The 23318-nt window shown below is 43.2% G+C and overlaps 1 protein-coding gene across 2 annotated transcripts in view; it reads left to right on the plus strand.

Annotated features, from left to right (window-relative positions):
• Positions 1 to 23318, plus strand: part of CD2AP (CD2 associated protein) — a 630446-nt gene that overhangs the window by 318238 nt on the left and 288890 nt on the right. For both annotated transcript variants that reach the window (XM_086926250.1, XM_086926251.1), the window contains exon 10: positions 2546 to 2644. In XM_086926250.1, coding sequence (XP_086782376.1) covers positions 2546 to 2644 — 99 coding nt within the window. The remainder of the gene's footprint in view (positions 1 to 2545; positions 2645 to 23318) is intronic.

The raw sequence follows: 23318 nt of genomic DNA on the forward strand, positions 1-23318 counted from the left end.
ACTCCTCCCTCCGATACATTGGATCGCCACTACTAAGGCTACAGTTGAGGCGTGTCATTGTTCATGCACAAAACTGATTGGTATCCTTGTTTGATGTCCGTATAAAAATAGTATGAACCCTGGTATAGGAAGCAACATTTATTGTCATTTCCCCCTAAAATTGTAATTTGTAAAACTCCCCGAATTTCACTTGAGTACCAAAACCATGCCCTAAAAATGTTTTCATGTGCAGTGGATTCGCTCGATATTCTTGCTATTTGTCCCTGTTCCTAGGAAATGCAGCTGGAGGTGCACTTTTCCTAGTGGAGTAAGATCAAAGCTGATTTGCACAAGGATGCTACCTGTCTGGAGTATCTGAGTGTGCAAAACTTTGGACTGGAAGACGACCTTAGTGGATTACCACTGACTGATTCAAACATTCCACTTATCTCTTTTTTTCCGACTTAGTTTAGTACCCTGCAGCCTAATTGATCATTTGAATGCTTCTCTGCGGTAGTTGTACACACAAGGACACTTTGCTGCTACATGGACTTGGTAGTAGCTCCAGTGTATTTAAATAAGAAACTAAATGCACAATGATTCGAAGTTTAATCATGAGATCATTTCAAAGCCTTACCCAGTGAACCATAATTTGCTCCCTGCGTCAGGTGTGAAAAAGGTCCGAAATACGCATATTAATAGTGAAACAATACTAGTTGACTCTGCCAAGAGATAGGCAATTTCTAGGATACCACCAGTTAGTACAGAAATGTCACATTTGTGCCCAGCAAGAGTCATTTGTGGGGTTCTGGTGGGTAAAGTGCTTATCGTGCTCCTCTTCCATGTAAGGTCAAACAGTTACAAATTGAAAAAGAGGGGCAGGACCACCTTCAGCTTTCAATTATTGATTTGTTCAATTCATCCTAGATTCCATTGTCTAATTGTCTAATCAAAGTTACCAGATCACATGGAGCGCCCATTTTAGCAAGTTTTCTGTAAATTTTTATTGTAAATGGTGTAAAGTCCACAAATGCCATCGACTTAAGTGCTGCTCTGTTTCTCAAACCTAGAATCTTGAATTCAATTCCCCTTAATCCTAAAGATTCACAAAATCTTCAATTTAGAAAGGTTTTCAAAACCTGGCTTTACAACCTCTAGCCATGTCCTATATTCTTACAGCTATCCGGCTCCTTCCCAAGGCAATGCCAAGACATCCACGGGTAATATATAAAATGCATTAACAAAACATAGCATAAACCCAATACGTATTTAATAGTATTAATGCAGAAGTCTCAGCCCACTTTACGTGCAGATTGTCTAATATTTTAGTATAAAACTGGTTCATGTAGTAAATCTTTTTAATGCATACAATAGAAATAAAAATGATAGGCATGTTAGGCAACAAAATAGTTTACCTTAGAGTTTAGGCTCTGCAAATACTCGAACTGGTTGATCATTCCCAAATGTATCACTTGGTTGTCTCAGTCAATACTTATTTGTCAGTCTCAATTAGCATATGCTACCCTCAATTAGAATCTGCTACCCTCTGCTATAGGATTGCTGATCAAATTTCATAAGGTCAGGAGTCCTTCTATTCATATTTTATTCCAACAGAGTCCCTGGTCCATTATTGACCAGAAACAATCGGTGCATTCATCTCTGCTGAAAATAGCAACATACCATTAGTGTCTTTGAAGATTAATTTAAGGCAAGCATTTGTTATTTTCATCATTGTTTTGCCCCTAGGTGGAAGTAGCTGTTGGCAAACACCACTTTCTATGCACTATGCATCTTAGATTCGAATCGTATAAAGTGGGTTGCAATTAAGAATAGATTCAAAATGTATAAATCCTAATAAGGCGTACGTAATGTTTGTGAAATGGTTAATAGTCCTGTGTTCTGATCTACTCCTCCCAGGCCATGCACTGCTATACTTAAAATCGTAATATAAGTTGCAGAATAAATAAGCTCAAATGTCCTAGTTTCTTGAAGATATTGTGTTGTCGTAGACAGATGAAAACATTCATGAAAAATCTTGGTGCAAAAACCCAGCTAGAATTACATGAGATACCAGTCTGAGACACAACCACCCATTACTAAAGATAAGGTTTTCTGTTCTGTGTAGTACTACTGCTGCTTGTAAAACTGCGTACTCATTTACCCTATTCATACGATGTTTCATAGTGTTACTAGTAGATGTTCCCTAGTATTAGATTAGTAGAGTTCATCATTCAAGCACAATCTGCTTTCAGATCCTGGTAATTCCCATGTCTACCTGCCACTTAGACATCCGAAGGAGTGAGGCCTATTGTTTGCTGTCACTAGTCTCCTGCTTTGAAGCTATATTTCAAAAGCTTGATTTTTGGACTGCGATGGTAGCAAAACCGCACAGAATGACTTACTGGTGAATTGTATTAAACAGTGCTATACTGTTGGACTTGTTAGAGATCTGTGGTGTTTTAATTTAACAATGCTTATCTGTTTCTGACGTGTACTCAGTCTTTGTTACAAATGTTTGATGATAATAAAGTTAAGCAGCACTTTACTTGTTAACCTTTTCAACTAGGACACCGGTGATGTTGGATGGTGGAAAGGAGAGCTGAATGGTAAAGAGGGAGTCTTTCCAGACAACTTTGCTGCTATAATACAAGATGCAGAAAAAGATGTAAGTCAGTATTGTTATTATGGTGCATTACGCTGGCCTATTTTATGCCACTGATTCATTACAAGTATTTTGCTTTGGCATTCCTCCATTTTGTGAACTTCATCCCCTGAAAAAAATTCCTTCATGGGAGCACAGTTGATGGTCTTCATACCCATTAAATCAGCACAGGTGCTTTGTAAACGATCACGTTTTCATGTTGGTGGCCTAAAACATTTGAAAACAGATTTGTTTGCTGCAATAGATTTGAATATTGCATTTTGAATCCCTGTGATGTAATTTCATTTTGAATGTAGGTCGCAAAATTGAGCTAAAGAAAAATGGTCACAAAATGGTTAACCTGAGATAATTATTGGTAAATCTGGCATAGTTAAAACAGTAACAGTAAGGAACACCAAACTTCTATTTTGAACATGCATTTCCCCTGTAAGTACTTATTAGGGATTGTATTTATTTATTTTAAAAGTTTTATATAGCGCTGGCTAGACCCGGAGGTATCAGAGCGCTTTACATGAGCATCAGATCATAGTTACAGGTTACATCGTTACAAAGGTTACATAGTTCTTCGAGCATGGCAACATAGTTACTTGTAAGGTTGAGATAAACAATAAGCACAAATACGTAAGGGGAAAAGAAGGCAAGGTGAGAGATTCAGGGTGGGGTTGGAATAGGGGAAATAGACAGATAATGAAGGTGGGAAAGAGGAAGGGAGGGGAGGGTGAGAGTCACAGCATGGAGAGAAGAGGGGAAGGGTGACGGGGACACAAACTGGTAGACAAGTCAAGGCAACGACCAAAGTCCAGTAAGCTGTGATCCCAGGGGAAACCTTTCCTATCTCTATTGCGAGAGGCTCCCTTTACGCAGTGGACTCTCTCAGAAAGGTCTCTGAGACTCCAAGGTCTACATACTGGATCCTTCCCCAAAAAGGGGAGAGGGAGTGCTTTGGCAAGGGGTGCCATACCATACCTCAAGTGTGAGTGGCTCCCTTGGCGCAGTGGATTCACTCAGTGGGTTTGCTGAGATTCCAGAGTATAAATATTGGATCTTTCCCCAACAAGGGGAGAAGGACGCCCCCCACCACCACCCTCAACGCCTGGACACCGATCAACCTCGAAGACACCATCCGCACGATGAACTCCATCCACTCCGGATCTCCAACCGACCCCTGCCCTCACCACGTCTTCAACAAGGCCGACGCTGTCATCGCACCCCACTTGCGGGACATTATCAACACCTCCTTCGACACCGCCACCTTCCCTGAGAGCTGGAAGCACGCCGAAGTCAGCACTCTACTAAAGAAACCAACGGCGGACCCCACCGAACTCAAGAACTACCGCCCCATCTCGCTCCTCCCGTTTCCAGCCAAAGTCATCGAGAAGACCGTCAACAAGCAACTGGCAGCCTTCCTCGAGACGACTGGATCCCTCGACCCATCTCAGTCAGGCTTCCGGGCCAACCACAGCACCGAGACCGCCCTCATCGCTGCCACAAACGACATCCGAACCCTGCTGGACAACGGAGAAACATTTAGCAAAATACAAGTGATGCCAATGGTGTTCAATTTGAACGTAATTATTTAAGGACAAGGATACCATCAATTATCCCTCTCCACTACACACATTTACAATGACTTAATCCGATGTCCTACTTTTTTGTTCATCTTATGGTTAAATTTCTAAAGAAACACCAAACACATAAGTGATATCGTTTTTTCTTTTTAGTAATCTTTTCAAAAAAAAATTTGGGGGAGTTTTCAGTATTGTAATCATACACATCAAAAATACACTATCTTTTTTCTTTTGTCAAACAATTTCCAACAAGACATACAGGCAGAAAAACAAGTAACAAAATAACATTTAGACAATTGTTAACCCTTAATCCATGGGTTATGTCTGAAGCCCAATAGCTTACAACTAAGGAAAATTGGAAATGTCTCTTATAACCTTAATTCCTTTTTCGAACACCACAATTGTTTTTGGGAGTTGTTGAAGCACAACTCAATGATTTTTTGGCTTCTCAAGTCACTCCAACTCCTCGAGCATATATCTCATATTACTTCCAAGTAAAACAAAGTGTGTCGAGATCAATAATCAACTGTCGACGCGTTTCGGCCCGTCAAACAGTTTCAGGCCTCATCAGGACAATGGGCAAACAAAACAAGCAGTACTTTACCTATGACAAAAATAAAAAAATACAATAAATAGGCAATAAAACTAATCACATTATCATGACATTTATATACACGGACACAGGCACCCAAGGGTGCCACTACCATTCTAGAGGGAGAGGATCTTTCCTGAGGTGGGGGTCTATAATAAAGTATCACACTAAAATAAAATAAAATAAAATCCAATGTGATTCTAATCAACAAAATAATTATAGTGAAAACCACCACCAAGTGAATACATTCAAAAATACCAAAGCCCAAGTCTCTAGTCACACTTCCCTTATAACCTAAATACACCATGTCAACATGCATTGTTTTAATAGTCAAACCAAAGACAAACCAAGCACACCCTCCGTGGGACTCGTTACATCACCTACCACATTAAATCTGGTAAGTATTCCCAGTTTATTATCAAAATTCTTCTTCGCTTTGGTATATCACACCAAGCATCTCATTTGGCCAATCTTCATATTAGCAAAGCAACCTGCAATATCAACGTGTACACAATCAAAACGAACTAAATCGAAATAGCAAGGTACCATCCATCCTAGCTATTCACCCTAAGGCCAATTATTTATGTGTAAAATAATTCATATTCATATTTGTATCCATGCTTAAAAATTCGTGCCCTGTCCAAAACGGGCAATGTTGACATTGACATCACAGTAATATACTGTAATAATTCTTAGAAGTAGGTCCCCCTATCCCCATTTAATCTGCAGACATAGGAAGCACATGCAGCTATATTCATTAAAATTGTAGAGTGCCTACAAGTCCTCAACATGTCCAACTCGCCACTACTCATTGGCGATGTGTGAAAGCATATCTTCAACTCGAATATTTAGAATCTAAAAATGACCAAACATCATGTTACACCCCAACTATAAGGTGTACCTGGCATTGAAATGCGTGAAGAAATCCAACGGTCCGATCTGAACAAAGGTCCGGTCGTAACAACCGACCAACACCGTCAAGCGTCTCCCAGTCACGCCAACTCTTCTCTATAGATTCTTTTTCCCAGTCACCGAGGAACTACCAAACAGCTACGGTTGTCTAACGCGCATTTCCGCGCCAATTTCAAAGTGCTGCAAGTGAGGAGGGACTAAAGCTTAACAACATGACCCAAACTAAGATGGCCGCCACAAAATGCAAAGATCTCGTCACTTCTTATGTCAACAGACCTACTTACTGCCAAATAGACAGCCAATGTCGATATACGCAGCCTAAATATATCGTGGGCATGCATGGAATAGATAAATTTAATATACTTCAAATAAAGCTGAGAAAAATAAAAATAAAATTGAAAAAATAAATCAATCGTGATAGCAGCAAAAAAATCAACAATTAATGCTATACCAAATTATCCCAAAGATTATACAAATTAACACCCGTGTGAGACCGTACCCCTCTTACAATCTATAACATAAGTTATTTAGCACAACGAATATTTACTACAATATTCCATTAAAAACACATAACATAAAATATGTCCAGACATTTGGCGTAATGGTAATCAATTCATTATATTAAGAATTAACACAGTAACACACCACGGTACTCTTCTTCCTACATAGTTGAACCTATACGACTGCTATCCCTTAAGAACTATCAACCTATCAGGGACCACATTTCATCTCTCTCGTTCAAACCAGTTTTAGATGTCTGATATTTCTCAATGAGTCTTGCCTCCAATTGGTTGTTTGGTTTCAGTGTCTGTTTTATTTCTGTTAGTAACCACACATAGTACCGACCAGTATATTTCGTTAAATGAGTGGTTAGATGTCTGGTAATGGTCGACCAAAGGAGCCCCCAAGGTCAAACATTTAATTCTAGATTTATGCTGTAAGACTCTCGCTTTAACAGCTTGAGTCGTTTGTCTAATGTAAAAGCGATTACATGGACACCTGATACAGTAAATCAGGTTTCTAGTATTGCAATTGGAAAAATGTTTTTGAGTATGTGTGTGTCCATTGATCTTAACCTCTTTGGAATCATTTGTCATCTCACAAGCCACACAATTGTGGCATCTGAAATGGCCAACGATTGGGGGTAATTTAAGTAAATCCCTAATAGTAGTAGATGTTGGTTTTGTGGGATTACTTTTAGCTCTTACCAATTGTTTACGCACATTTGAGCCCTTCTTAAAAGCAAAGAGTGGTTTAGGTATCTCAATGTCTCCTAGTAATTTCCAATTGTTTTGGATTATCTTTTTCACTTTGTTCGCTCTAGGATCATATGTTAGTACACAAGTTAATGGAGTGTCATTCTGCTCTTTAATTTTTGGTGTCAAAGTCTCTCGGGGCGTATACCATGCTCTCTTGAGTGCCACTTTAGTTAATCTCTTAGGGTATCCGCGAGAAATCAATTTTTCTTTAAGGTGGTTCGCATGTAGAAAGTATTGATCTTTATTGCTACAATTTCTTCGAATACGAAGAAATTGCCCATAAGGAAAATTTTCTTTCAGTGACCTAGGATGTCCGCTACTGAAGTGAAGTAAAGTATTTCGATCCGTCGGTTTAGTATATAAACCGACAATCAATTTCCCTTCCTCATGTTCGATGTAGACATCCAAAAAGTTTATTTTAAAGGGATCACTAGACACCGTAAATTTGAACTCTTGGGTTCTGTTATTCAACCAAGTATGGAACTCATTCAATTGTCCTGAGTCCCCATTCCAAATCATGAAGATATCATCTATATAGCGACACCAGAGCCCACATAGATGTTTGAATGGGTTGGTGTCGCTATATATCCATCTCTTTTCAATGTCTACATCGAACATGAGGAAGGGAAATTGATTGTCGGTTTATATACTAAACCGACGGATCGAAATACTTTACTTCACTTCAGTAGCGGACATCCTAGGTCACTGAAAGAAAATTTGCCTTATGGGCAATTTCTTCGTATTCGAAGAAATTGTAGCAATAAAGATCAATACTTTCTACATGCGAACCACCTTAAAGAAAAATTGATTTCTCACGGATACCCTAAGAGATTAACTTAAGTGGCACTCAAGAGAGCATGGTATACGCCCCGAGAGACTTTATTGACACCAAAAATTAAAGAGCAGAATGACACTCCATTAACTTGTGTACTAACATATGATCCTAGAGCGAACAAAGTGAAAAAGATAATCCAAAACAATTGGAAATTACTAGGAGACATTGAGATACCTAAACCACTCTTTGCTTTTAAGAAGGGCTCAAATGTGCGTAATCAATTGGTAAGAGCTAAAAGTAATCCCACAAAACCAACATCTACTACTATTAGGGATTTACTTAAATTACCCCCAATCGTTGGCCATTTCAGATGCCACAATTGTGTGGCTTGTGAGATGACAAATGATTCCAAAGAGGTTAAGATCAATGGACACATACATACTCAAAAACATTTTTCCAATTGCAATACTAGAAACCTGATTTACTGTATCAGGTGTCCATGTAATCGCTTTTACATTGGACAAACGACTCAAGCTGTTAAAGCGAGAGTCTTACAGCATAAATCTAGAATTAAATGTTTGACCTTGGGGGCTCCTTTGGTCGACCATTACCAGACATCTAACCACTCATTTAACGAAATATACTGGTCGGTACTATGTGTGGTTACTAACAGAAATAAAACAGACACTGAAACCAAACTGAACCAATTGGAGGCAAGACTCATTGAGAAATATCAGACATCTAAAACTGGTTTGAACGAGAGAGATGAAATGTGGTCCCTGATAGGTTGATAGTTCTTAAGGGATAGCAGTTGTATAGGTTCAACTATGTAGGAAGAAGAGTACCGTGGTGTGTTACTGTGTTAATTCTTAATAATATAATGAATTGATTACCATTACGCCAAATGTCTGGACATATTTTATGTTATGTGTTTTTAATGGAATATTGTAGTAAATATTCGTTGTGCTAAATAACTTGTTATAGATTGTAAGAGGGGTACGGTCTCACACGGGTGTTAATTTGTATAATCTTTGGGATAATTTGGTATAGCATTAATTGTTGATTTTTTTGCTGCTATCACGATTGATTTATTTTTTCAATTTTATTTTTATTTTTCTCAGCTTTATTTGAAGTATATTAAATTTATCTATTCCATGCATGCCCACGATATATTTAGGCTGCGTATATCGACATTGGCTGTCTATTTGGCAGTAAGTAGGTCTGTTGACATAAGAAGTGATGAGATCTTTGCATTTTGTGGCGGCCATCTTAGTTTGGGTCGTGTTGTTAGGCTTTAGTCCCTCCTCACTTGCAGCACTTTGAAATTGGCGCGGAAATGCGCGTTAGACAACCGTAGCTGTTTGGTAGTTCCTAGGTGACTGGGAGAAAGAATCTATAGAGAAGAGTTGGCGTGACTGGGAGACGCTTGACGGTGTTGGTCGGTTGTTACGACCGGACCTTTGTTCAGATCAGACCGTTGGATTTCTTCACGCATTTCAATGCCAGGTACACCTTATAGTTGGGGTGTAACATGATGTTTGGTCATTTTTAGATTCTAAATATTCTCGAGTTGAAGATATGCTTTCACACATCGCCAATGAGTAGTGGCGAGTTAGACATGTTGAGGACTTGTAGGCACTCTACAATTTTAATGAATATAGCTGCATGTGCCTCCTATGTCTGCAGAATAAATGGGGATAGGGGGACCTACTTCTAAGAATTATTACAGTATATTACTGTGATGTCAATGTCAACATTGCCCGTTTTGGACAGGGCACACATTTTTAAGCATGGATACAAATATGAATATGAATTATTTTACACATAAATAATTGGCCTTAGGGTGAATAGCTAGGATGGATGGTACCTTGCTATTTCGATTTAGTTAGTTTTGATTGTGTACACGTTGATATTGCAGGTTGCTTTGCTAATATGAAGATTGGCCAAATGAGATGCTTGGTGTGATATACCAAAGCGAAGAAGAATTTCGATAAACTGGGTATACTTACCAGATTTAATGTGGTATGTGATGTAATGAGTCCCACGGAGGGTGTGCTCGGTTTGTCTTTGGTTTGACTATTAAAACAATGCATGTTGACATGGTGTATTTAGGTTATAAGGGAAGTGTGACTAGAGACTTGGGCGTTGGTATTTTTTAATGTATTCACTTGGTGGTGGTTTTCACTATAATTATTTTGTTGATTAGAATCACATTGGATTTTATTTTATTTTATTGTATTTTAGTGTGATACTTTATTATAGACCCCCACCTCAGGAAAGATCCTCTCCCTCTAGAATGGTAGTGGCACCCTTGGGTGCCTGTGTCAGTGTATATAAATGTCATGATAATGTGATTAATTTTATTGCCTATTTATTGTATTTTTTTATTTTTGTCATAGGTAAAGTACTGCTTGTTTTGTTTGCCCATTGTCCTGATGAGGCCTGAAACTGTTTGACGGGCCGAAACGCGTCGACAGTTGATTATTGATCTCGACACACTTTGTTTTACTTGGAAGTAATATGAGATATATGCTCGAGGAGTTGGAGTGACTTGAGAAGCCAAAAAATCATTGAGTTGTGCTTCAACAACTCCCAAAAACAATTGTGGTGTTCGAAAAAGGAATTAAGGTTATAAGAGACATTTCCAATTTTCCTTAGTTGTAAGCTATTGGGCTTCAGACATAACCCATGGATTAAGGGTTAACAATTGTCTAAATGTTATTTTGTTACTTGTTTTTCTGCCTGTATGTCTTGTTGAAAATTGTTTGACAAAAGAAAAAAGATATTATATATTTTTGATGTGTATGATTACAATACTGAAAACTCCCCCTAAATTTTTTTTGAAAAGATTACTAAAAACAAAAAACGATATCACTTATGTGTTTGGTGTTTCTTTAGAAATTTAACCATAAGATGAACAAAAAAGTAGGACATCGGATTAAGTCATTGTAAATGTGTGTAGTGGAGAGGGATAATTGATGGTATCCTTGTCCTTAAATAATTACGTTCAAATTGAACACCATTGGCATCACTTGTATTTTGCTAAATGTATATTCTCCCAGATGCCTAGTGGTTGATTGGGTACCCCCTGTTTTTGTTAGGACAACGGAGAAACAGCGGCCCTCCTCCTCCTGGACCTCTCCGCGGCATTCAACACTGTCTGCCACCGCACCCTAGTGCAGCGCCTCAGCAACGTCGGAATCGAGGAGAAAGCACTGGAATGGATCATCTCCTTCCTCGCCCGAAGGACACAGAGTCCGCCTGCCCCCATTCAGATCAGAAGCCACGGAAGTCATCTGCGGCGTCCCTCAGGGATCCTCGCTCAGCCCCACCCTCTTCAATGTCTACATGAGCCCCCTTGCAGCCATCGCACGCCAACACAACCTGAACATCATCTCCTACGCCGATGACACCCAGCTGATCCTCTCCCTGACCAACGACCCCGCCACCGCCAGAGCCAACCTACACGAAGGGATGAAAGACGTGGCCGAGTGGATGACGACCAGCCGCCTGAAACTGAACACAGACAAGACGGAAGTCCTCATCCTGGGCTCCTCACCCTCCGCCTGGGACGACTCCTGGTGGCCCCCCGCCCTGGGCAACGCACCCAAACCGACAGACCACGCACGCAACCTGGGCTTCATCCTGGACTCCTCCCTCTCCATGACCAGACATGTCAACGCCGTCTCCTCGTCCTGGTTCAACATCCTGCGCATGCTACGTAAGATCTTCCGGTGGATCCCCACCGAGACCAGGAAGACGGTCACCCAGGCCCTCGTCACCAGCCGACTGGACTATGGCAACGCCCTCTACGCCGGAACCACCGCCAAGCTCCAGAAGAGACTCCAGCGGATCCAGAACGCCTCGGCGAGACTCATCCTCGACGTCCCCAGACGAAGCCACATCTCCAGACACCTGAGACCTGCACTGGCTCCCGATCAACAAAAGAATCACCTTCCGGCTCCTCACCCACGCACACAAAGCCCTACACAACCCAGGCCCGACCTACCTCAACAGCCGCCTCAACTTCTACGCTCCCAAACGCCACCTCCGCTCGACCAGTCACGCCCTCGCAGCCGTCCCCCGCATCCGCAGAGCGACAACAGGACTCACCTGGCCGCCAAGACTTGGAACTCCCTCCCGACCGACCTACGCCTGACCCAAGACCACCTCTCCTTCAGGAAGAAGCTCAAGACCTGGCTGTTCGAGCAGTAGCGGACCCAGCACAAACACTCCACCCCCCCCCCCCCCTCCCCCCCCCCCCCCCCCCCCCCCAGCGCCTTGAGACCCTCCGGGTAAGTAGTGCGCGATATAAATGCCTATGATTGATTGATTGATTGATTGATTGAAGGAGTGCTTAGTCAAAGAGCACAAAGGACAGGGGGTAGGCAGAGTAGCAGGCAAGGGGAGAGATTCAGGGGAGAGAGGATAGGAGCTATGGAAGAGACAATAAGGAGAGACGAAAAGAAGTCTGCCTAAAGACCGACTGGGTAGGTGACGACCAAGGAGGGAGTTCAAGGCCCATCTCCCCTATAGCTAAAGCACATAGCTCCATCGGGCATCAGACAAAATAGTTCAGTTTCAAAACATTGAGAGTGGACGGAGGGAGAGACATAAATAAAGGGAGGATGCGGTAGGAGACAATAGTAGAGACGACAAGAAGTGCAACAATGTGGTTCAACAATATACTAGAAGAGATCAACAAGTAAACATTAAATAAGACAATCAGCAATACAATTAGGGGAGGAGTGAAAGGCGAGAGAAAGTAGCGGGGGTAGGGGACGAGAGGGAGTGAGGATAAGGGTAGAGACAACCATAGAGACGAAAGGAAGTCTGTCTAAGGTTTACAGAAAAACAGGGTGGGGAACAAAGGGCAAGGGCATGTGAGGGCTGAGGACAGACGACAGAAGCTGGAAAGAGTAGGAGCGGAGAGGGGGGAAGGTTCCACGAGGTGCATAAGGTTTGAACAGAGGCACGTATCTCCTGCCTGGGGGCTGTATTGTTGGGACCATGTTTAGATAGAGAAAGGTCCTGCGTGGGGGAAGGGAAATTGGGAGGAGGCGTATTGGGCAAAGAAAGAGAGGTAAATCAGATAGTCACGTGAGAAGTCAAGGGAGGGCAGTGTGTTGAAGCTGTGGAGGGAGAGACGTGGAAAGGGAGTAGAAGGACGCGGTGTTAGGAAAGGGGAAGGAGAGGATTCGGCAGAGGAGAAGAAAAAAGAGAAGGAATGTGGTCACAAGATGATATGAGAGAAAGAGGCCAGAGACATGAGAGTATGAGTCCTGTAGGTAGGTACGAAGGAAGCGGTAGTCAGACGGAGTTAGGAGGTAGTGGGAGAGACAGTAGTTGGGAGGTAGAAGGCAAAAGTTATCGGACGTGCGTTAGATTTGTCAAACAATTTTGTAGAGCCTGCCGTAGACAATCAGCAATACTGCTTTACATAATTGCTTGTGAACAAAGTAAAAAACATAGACCTAAGCAAAAAGAGAGAATAAAATTCCAAATCAATATGAGGCATGGACCAGGGATCTCAAGGTGAAATAAACAGAGGTACTGGATGGTAAACAACAAAAGGACAAGGTAAATAATATAAGCAAGTAGGAAACAGGGTAGTCGGGATAGCAAAGGCAAAGGAGACTAGGCAATAGTAGCAAAAGAAAAAGTGGGGGGGGGGTGGGGTGATTGACACAGTCCAGCGAAGCAAACAATTACAGCACTGCTACGCTTGGAGGGAGTTATAATAAAGCAATGTTGAAATAACCCTAGCAGAGCAAACAATCAATCCCCACAAAGCTATAAAAGGAGAGGATCGCTAGGTTCAGGATCAAAAACATCGGGTCATCAATCAGCACAGCTTTTCAAGGTGGGAGCATTGTTTAAAAACAGGCCACAAGGTGAAGATCCAGGTTAACCCCTTCGCTGCGGCGGCAATTCCGCCGCAGTGCTAGGGGGGAGGGGGGGCCGAGCAGCGCTCACATGCTCTTGACGGAACCGCTCCGTCACGAGCCTCGGTTGAGCTGTGCTCATGACGGAGCGGTTCCGTCATGGCCCCGCCCACTCAATGGAACGTCCAGCGCAGGCGCGGAATTCGCGCCGAGCGGGCCATGACCGAACCGTTCCGTCATGAGCACAGCTCAACTGATGCTCGTGACGGAGCGATTCAGTCATGAGCATGGAAGGAGTTAAGGAATGGAGCAGTTTAAAATTCAAGGGAAAAGAGGCGCTGTAATTCGAAAGGCAACACGTCCATCTTGAGGGGGCCTAGAAGTCGTCAGATCTCGGGTTTGGCACCATTTTGTAAGGCTAGTAGGATCACGAATTTCGGTGCAGCAGGCCACTCGTTGCATCGTGTGGGCACGCTCCGTAGACTGCAGAACCCTTGAGCAAGTCCAGAGAGAGCAGTCCGCAACTGTGTGCCCCACCGCAGTGTGTTGAAGAAGCCCCGGTGTGCGTCGTGAATAGTTACCCACCTCCAGTATCACCAAAGCTGCTTCTGCATGACTCTTTTGAATAGCTGGTATTCGTCTGAACAGTGCTCCATCGAGGGTTTCAGGGCGAGATATGAGGAGTTATGATGCCCGCCGTTCACCAGACCTCCCGCATACAGGATACGTCGGTATCTGGAGTCGCTCAGTATTGCGGGACACGTATGCACACTCTCATAAACACGTGGCAGTAGGTACTTTTGGATCATCAATGGGGACATGCGCAGTGGTGCTGTCTGCATTCCTCAGGACACCCACTCGGCAGTTCAAAGATAGCAACGCAGGCGGTCGGTGCGCAGATAGCTTGTGCAGCGCGCCATGTACCGTGCACACATTGACAATAAAAGACACCATCGCCGTAGCAGCAAGCGTAATGCCTCCTGTAGGAGCACTTGAAGCTGTGCCCTAGTCGCCGTCACACCTTACTGACCGCTAATGTCCGTTCTCCCTGTACATTTGCCCAGATTGCTCCCTCGCCGCACCGGTCCGCCATTTCATGAGCACTAGATCACAGCCATCGTCGAGCTGTGCAGGGGGTCCGTACATCAATATTCCTCATATAACTCGTTTCAGTGTGCAGCACTCCGTGTGACAGCCCGTCCTCCGTGCCATGTAGTCCTTCCCCAGTCGCCAGATATTCTGAGGAGCAGTATAGAGAGTTTCACCCACTCCGGGCAGTCTACACACTGGGTGCCGCCATTTTGGGAGCGCCAGGTCGCCTCCGCTCGCCCAGAGTTAACTCACGATTTTCTCAGACACAGAGCTGCAGTCGGCGATTTCAAGCACTCCTAAGCATTGCTGAGTGCTTCCGACGTCCCAGGCAGTAATTTATTTATATTTTAGCGCCCGCGGAAAGACTGTAATGGTGTTACCTTCATTTAAAGAAAATGTCACATTTTTGTTAATCTTTTTGCATTAAATATGTTTTTAGCATTTAGTGGTTGCACTTTGCATGGGAGTAAAAGTCATGGTGTGAACTGTATCCTCCATTTTGAGTTTAACAGCGGGGCAGGGATTTTCAACCCTTACCTTTAATTCCTGCGTGACCTTATTTTATTTTTTTATTATTTATAACATTTTGTTAAGTGTAAATTTGACCCAAGAGCATCAGAACACTTTGCCGAGTTAGCACAGCAGCATTTCCATGAGGTGCATGTGGAGGACATAAAAAATACCATATACATAGTGACTACATATAAAGGAATACAGTAGGCAGTAGGATATGTGGACGAGATAGTTCGGAGGTAGTTATGGTAGCGCAACAGTAATTACACAAGGTGCATTTGGAGTAAATAAAAATTGCATAGTGATGATGTATAAAAGAAGATAACAGTAGGGTTGTTGTAGGGATTCTGCACATACCCAAACCTATGTGCAGGAAAACAGGACCTCGGTGTATAGGGGTTGTACCTTCCTACCACCTTAGTACCCAAAATCCTAAAACTGACTAGCTATAGTGTCTCATTTGTTGTTCTACTAAATCACGAAGCTACAAATGATTAGACAACCCAGATCACAACACTCCCGACTCTCTCAGGAATCGCGGTAGCAAGACCTACCCTTTCGCTCACTCACTCATACTTGTCCACAATAAGGATTGTCTGAGTCCCAGTATAGTTCAAAATGTTTATTTTAACTACGTGCTCTGTAATGCAGTATACAAGATTCTCCTAGCTACAAAATGCATAAACCTAGAACAGTTAGCATTGTTACAATACCATAGAATATAAAGGGGGGTGTCACCATATACAGACAGTGGAAAAGGGAGTTTAAGGCCTAACCACCCTCTGCTTGGTAAGTTGAGGTTTATTATATAAAGGAAGATCTCTGGGCTTCGTCAGCAGCCCCCATACCATAGAGACTAGCTGGTAGGTTTACATCATAGGAACAGCATAGCTCTTCTCCAAGGAAAGTGTTCCTCCAAGTGTGTGTAAACAACATGCATCCTCATAATATCAAAGCACGAGTCTCCAGCAGTGCCGCTGTGTTTATCATGTTTTGTCTAGGTGCTGGGGACTGACCAGAACAGAATAACAAGGGGCATGTTTATCAACCTTGCACATCGTGTTCAGACTAAACTCCAGGAGCGGCAGAGAATGCAGAAAGCAGACAGTTCTCATGTGAAAAGCACACACAGAGGTTTGCAAAATAAACTCATGCAGTAACATGTGCTGAAGAAGCAGCATGGCAGCAGAGCTCATGCTAACTTAGCAAGGTCGAGAGTGACCCTAATAGCCATAGAACAGGGTATGTGAACTATCTTGTTTAGAAGTAAATTTGGTGGAGTGTTTCTGGAATAGGAGGTGTAGAGGCACAATTGTTTCCTGAAGTAGTGGTGTTAAGGGTCTTTGGAGGGTGCTTAAGGCAAAGTAGTTAAGGGGGAGGGTTTAGGAAATTGTTGAGAAGAAATAGTTTACGTTTTTTTCTGAAGTGAAGAAATGATTCATATAAATCCTGCCGCAGCGAATTCCAGATTCTGAGTATTCCCAGAGAAGGAACATTTGCATGGTTTTCTTTCTTAAATTTGGGATGAATCGGTAGTAGAGTGTTAGAGCTTCAAAGGGGTCCCTTTTTGCTGGCTTTTGTTAGTTTGTTAGCGAGGCAAATCAATTTTTCAGTGTAGAGAGCTTTGTGGGTTATGCAGGCAGTTTTGAATATACATCTTGCCTTGATTAGTAGCCAATTGAGTCTCAAGTGTGGGAGTGATGTAATCAAAGCGACTCTCCCCAGTGAGTAGTTAGGCCGCTGAGTTTTTTCACAAAAGTTTTTCACATTTTTTTAAAACTAGAAAGGAAATTAAGGTCATTGTTTAAAAAAAAATGCAGTAATCTACATGAGAGCAAAAACTGATAATGTGCCATTAAGGGCTTAACACGTTGTCCCACCATACCCAACAGGTGACACTGCTGTTTTATTTTCTGCTCCTGGTAACTGCACCCTGGAGCACCAAGCTCAGCCTATTTTGGAATTTTTCCTAGTGGTAAGTTTTCCAAAGAACTTACTCGTCGTCTCCAAGGACTAAGTGCCTTTCCACTTCTTGTCTGACTGGATTCTATGTTTCCTGTCAAAATGTCTTCATTTGTGAAGGACCCTCTACGTGGCAAGAAAGACGCACAATTGGATCCTCATGACCTCTGCATACTGGCCCCCCAGATTAATTTTGCCTTAAAGCCGGCACATTAGGAGTACCATGTACTGTTCTGCCACTAAATGGAGGCTCTTGGTGCTCTAATCGCGGATAACGGCATCAGGAGTCACCAATACAGCTATGATCCACAACTGTACTTGAAAATCACCTCCACTTTAAAGATCCAATGCCTCAAACAAGACCAGCTCAACATCTAAACATCGTTGTCCATCGCCTAGGGGAAGCTCATTCCTAGGAAGACAGAATTCCTGTTATTTGCCAAGATTAAGAAACAGTACAAAGCTGGCTCAATGAAGCATGACTATTTCTAACACCAACTTCCACTGAATGCCAGGATACTTGAATTCACCCTGGAAATCCGCTTCACCCTAAAGCAGGGGTCCCCAAACCAGTCCTGGAGGGCCGGATCCATGCCAGATTTTTTAAATTACTACATTTATCTCAATGGGGATATCCAAAAAATCTGGCATGGATCCGGCCCTCCAGGACCGGTTTGGGGACCCCTGCCCTAAAGGAACACATTGCGAAAAAAAACAAAGACGGACTGGTACAAGCTCTCATTTCTGAAGAAAGTGAAACTGTTTCTTCCAGAAAACAACTTTACAAGTTCTGGTTGGTCAAGCCCTTGTAATCTCACGTTTAGATGGTGAAGACGCTATGCTCCAGGGCCTGCCAGACACCACACAGGCACCCCATAAGGGCATTATACGCGTCTTAGGACTCCTCCAGTCCTTGAAGAAATATCCCATCAATAACCCAATCTTGATGAAGCTCCTTTGACTCCCCATGCTGGTCTGCACCAACATCATCAAGACCATCTACATCTTTTACAAAGAGGACTTGAGGTGCACCACTGCTTATCCTTCAGACAAACTCACCATCTCTGGTTATCTGCTCACCCACAGCCTAGATACCGCCAGACTGCAGACTAAAAAGTGTAAAAAAAGAAAAAACAAGGCAGCAGACATTTTCCATCTATACATCCAGGATCAGGAACAACATATCCATTAGGATCTGCCCCACTGCGGCTCCAGTTTCGGAAATAGTTAAAAACGCACCCCTTTAAAGAACACTACATCACTAAATATTAACCATCGACGAGTGAGCTACCTCTTCTATCCCTTGATGACATTATGCTCTCCTGCCATTTGGAAATACCAAATAGATACAAACATACTTCGATATGGCTCCTTCAGAAAAGTCTGAGGAGCAAGTAGAGGGTGAATTCCTCTACTTAAACTCCCTCCTCACTCACTCTCAAGGACACCCAGAGAGAGGCAACCACAGAAGAATAAATGCTATTCCCAATTAGTGTCGAGGGTCACTGTGTCGAACAGGTGCAGTCCCAACCTGTTCACTGTCATGAGCTGGTATGTCGCAGAAGTTGTCTGTTAAAACACCCAATGTTGAAAGTGGTTAGGTGTTCACCGTCAAGACCTCAATCGATACCACTGCCCCACTGACACCCAAGGTTACCACACTGTCAAATTTGACGAGCCTTCTCTACCTCCTTCAAGATAAAGGTCAATTCTCCTATACCATCTTCTGGCCTTCAGCGCTTGAACTTTCTTAGGAATGGCTTACAAATGGCTTGGTCATGTATAGAATAGTACCACGGTCCTCTGACTCAGTGTGCTCACATACATACACTCTCACCAGATAGGTTACACCAGTAGTCAAGCTTTTGCATACTCTGCCCCCACAGAGATGAGGTTTTTCCAGTGTTCACCACCATCTTGTTCTTTACCAGCTCTTTAACACCTTGGCTGCTAGGGGGTTTTCCCCTCCTGTGCTGAAAATGCTTGAAAACTATAGTTTCATGACAAGGTCAGCTCGTCATAAGCACCGCTCAACCGTGCCTCATGACGAGCTGACCTTGTCATGAGCATGGAAGGGGTTAAGCATCCCTTCAGTTGTAACACACCCTCCATCTACTTCTTCCAAGGCTTCAAAAAAGGGATTTTATGCAGGAGCAGAAGATCTTGCTCTAGAACCCTATCTTGCAGAAGATAATGTTTGCATTCTAGACATTAAAGGCAATCCAGCAGAAGGTTTAGTTCACATAGTAGAAAACACAGATATAGATGCTCTACTTCCGAGTCATCACATTCCTCTGATCATTTCTACTTCAGGTATTGCTCTGCCCTGCCTCACTGTCTGTTCGAGTCCTGCCCTTAGAAGACAATGCTTTCAACGAGGTTCTAGTTACGGGGGGCAGCCAAGCTTCACTATCCCTGTACTGATTACCAGTAAAATTGATATTTGAAACTCTACCCTGCAGAATATCATCCAGACCGCTCTTGCCTTTGGCCCTTGTTCTGCTGGAGTCCGTCATGCAGTTGACTTTTAAAAAGAAGTATAAGGCTCCATACCTGGACCTCTTTTTCTTAAGAAGGGATAATCCTCCAGGCTCTGCATCATGGCATCTGCTGCCAGCATCACCTGCTGTTGCTCCTTCCTACACTTCAGTGTTCTTCCTCATATGGATAACAATGTCTAGATTCAATTGTCAGGAAAATGTGCAGCACTTAGGCAATGGAAATGAAGAGGGAGAGTGTCACAGTGCTGTTGGACTTCTACAATAGGTCCCTTTGAAACTCCCTATGGAGAAATGGCCTAGTGATGACGCACAAGATTTGCAGGAGAACATTCAAGAAGGGATGCTTGTGATGAACCATGTCGTAAGTATTGCAGCAGACTCATTCAGACCTGGCTTCCCATGGCTGGTGCCATGGAATTTGTTTGGGGTGAAACTCTTGACTAAGATTTAGGAGTGTTAAGCCAAAAGTGCAACAGAGGAATTTGAATCTCCCTTTTTTTCAGTTAATCCTCTGTTTTGGTTGCACGCTGACCGTGAGACTGCACCCATTTTCTGTGACGCGGCAGTAGGCAGGAAAAAGTAAAATAGAAGTTGACACAGACCTTATGAAAGGCTTTCATTCTCTTCCAGGGAATCCTCATCAATAGGCATAAGCACTGACTATTCCCGCCCACGTGCGGGGACCCCGGAAATAATATAAAAAATATATATATGTAAATTACATATAAATAACTCCACATATATGTACGCACTTATATAATTTTTTCTCACACCAATGCAGCCCCAAAATAGAGGCTAAACAATGTAAATACTCATACATGCACTGTAATTGGCAAGGAAACAAAAAACACATTAGGTCAAATAGCCCTTGAACTTTGTGTTTTAATGAGCAAAAACACTCATAAATCCTGAAAATTGCTAATAAATAGACTTTGTTAGCCACAGGCTGCCTTGAAAAGCAATAGTATAGAAAATGAAAGCATTTTCAACAAAAACTTATTAAACTGCAGTAGGGAAGCTGTCCTCCACAAAATGATAGACTTTGGCTTGTTAGGTTTTCAATTAACTAAACTCCTCTAACGGCCTTCCTGTCTGAAAATATGGCGTCTGCAGCGATAGATGATGTGTGGGACACCCTGAAGGCCTGCAATAGGGGCGAAACTATGCGCTTTTCTTTTCAGTTTAATAAAGAAAGGAGGTTAAGAAAGACAGCACTTGTATAGAATTTATGTAATGCAGAGGAGGATTTGATTAAAGCGGTACACGAGGGCAGGGTAGTAGATCCTGAATTAAGTAGGGTAGCAATCGCGAAGAACTACATCTCAGAAATTCTAATTGAAAAAACGATATAGGGCAAATTCCCAGAAAGAAAAAACATATGAGCTAAGTGAAAGGGTAGGTCATCAATTAGCCGTCAGAACCCGGGAAGAGTCATCATTCACTCTAATAAACAAAATCATTGATCCTGTAGCTGGCCTGAGGGCAGAATCCTCCGGTATTAGAATTGCTTTTCAGAAGTTCTATCAGAACTTATATCATGAAGCTGATGAGTGTAGCAACCCTGATTCGTATCTGGACTTAATCACCACAGATCAGTTGGAAACAGAAGATCGGGATTTACTAGATAGCCACTTACATTTGGAAGAAATGTTATTATCGGTGAACTCTATGCCAAATGGTAAGCCCACAGGTATGGATGGAATCCCTACAGAGATTTTTGTTAAGTTTGCACCACAACTTAGGGGGATCATTTCAGAACTAGTAGTAGCTCTCTGGCAATTCGCGTCATCAAAATGAATATAAAAATTTCCTAAAATCATCAAATTAGAATAGCGCAGAACTACGGGAACAATATGTCTGCTAATGAGATGGGGAAACTAGACACCAGCCAGGGAGTACGATAAATGAGAGCTCTTGACCCAACAAAGTTTTGTGAGCGGGTCAGAGAGAAAAATACAGCTTCACAGCCTGTAATAGAGAGGTCGGAGAAGGAGTATTTAAGGTCACTTTTAAAGATTATTGCACAACTCCACCTTCGCAATAATCTGTATTGCCTAACAATTAAATTGCCTTGTGGGATAACCTGGTGAATGTCAGGGGAGGAGTCCTCTTTGAGCCATGTTTGCCCCAAGAAAATGACCCGCTGGAGTTACGAGCGGAGTGCCAGCAAACTTTACCTCCTCACCCCCTCTCAGCTATGTTCCTAATGCTGCCAGTAGAGCATGTTTCTAGAAAAACAAGCAATGAGGGGGGTGGGAGGAGGTGGCTAATTCTTCCAGCAGTAGGAGGTGTCGAGATGCAGGGGCTCTATGACTATGAAGGGGTGAAAAAATGACAAAGGTCATTAACGTGCAAATGGTCTTTTAAAGACCCGTGAAGTACTCAGGTTCGGCTGTTGTGTGCCCGGGAAGCTGTCTCAACCCGGGGTCCACACACGATGGGGGGAGGGAGGGGGTTGAAGCAGAAGCCCTTTGAGCACAATGGGCTTTGCTCTCCTGCAACACCATGTCTCTACCTCTGCCTCCAGCCTGGATTTCGCGCTGCTCATGTTTTAAAAGCGGAGGCGCGAATATTCTCGTAGGGCCGTCTCGTAGAGTGCGCGCTGAATTCAGGACACTGCGCGCTCCGGGAGGCCATCGTGCGCGCGTGCCCTCGCGCGCATCTTGGTGGGAACAGTGCTGTCAACTCGAGTTTAACACTCAAGCAGGGAGTAACACTCCAGGGAAAGCACCCAATGTGCATATTCAGAGGAATCATCCCTGCCCGTTAGTTTGTTAGTTTCAGACTATTGTATGCACCTGGTAGGCATTTTACACCTGTTCAAGGCTAATTACCAACTGTGAGAAGATAGAGAGCTAATGCAAACTAGCCTCCAGGAACTTCAGGCAAGGAAAAGGTAACTTTAGAAAAGTTACTTTTCCTTAATATTTATTAAAAATCTGACTTCAGGAGGAGGAGCTACGCGGGCATCCAAGATGGTCGCGTGAGCAGAGGGCTCCCGAGACCCGCGCCGCCCTCTTGCAATTATCCTTATACTATCCTGAATATTTTTATGGGCTTTTGAAGTTCTACTCTTGCTGATCCTGTTACACCTTCCTGAACTGAGATCGGACTCCGGGAACCATTTCTACACCGTCTTCAACTTTCTGGCCTACCCCCGGACGGGACCGGGGTCTCTGCTGCTTTGACTGGCCGAGACGCAATTCAACAACAGCGGTCAAAGTACATCCTTTCCGCCGGTGTCATTGTCACTTTCAGTTTCGGTTTCTCTTCTACCTCCTAATTGACTGTTCTGGAAGTACTCCTGACTTCGGACCGCGGTGGCCTGACCCGCTGTGCATTCCGGCCATATCCCAAGTCTTACAGGCTACGATTTTGGACAGAAACTTTGCTTTGGCGACCTAAAGATATCTGCCATTTACACCAGGTCCAGAGGGGCCCTTCGGGGCGCGGCTTCCAATATGGCAACTAAACCTGAAACTGAGAAGCGCAAGACGAAGGTGCCGACCCGTGGGAATTCCGTCCAAACTAATGTTATGGACCGATACACACAACCGAAGGGTTCCCCCAGTGGTGCTGGCCGTAGTCTTGAGGACCCAAGGACGGACCTTGCGGCGA

Source organism: Lissotriton vulgaris, chromosome 6 (assembly GCF_964263255.1).
Source record: "Lissotriton vulgaris chromosome 6, aLisVul1.2, whole genome shotgun sequence".
NCBI lineage: Eukaryota > Metazoa > Chordata > Amphibia > Caudata > Salamandridae > Lissotriton > Lissotriton vulgaris.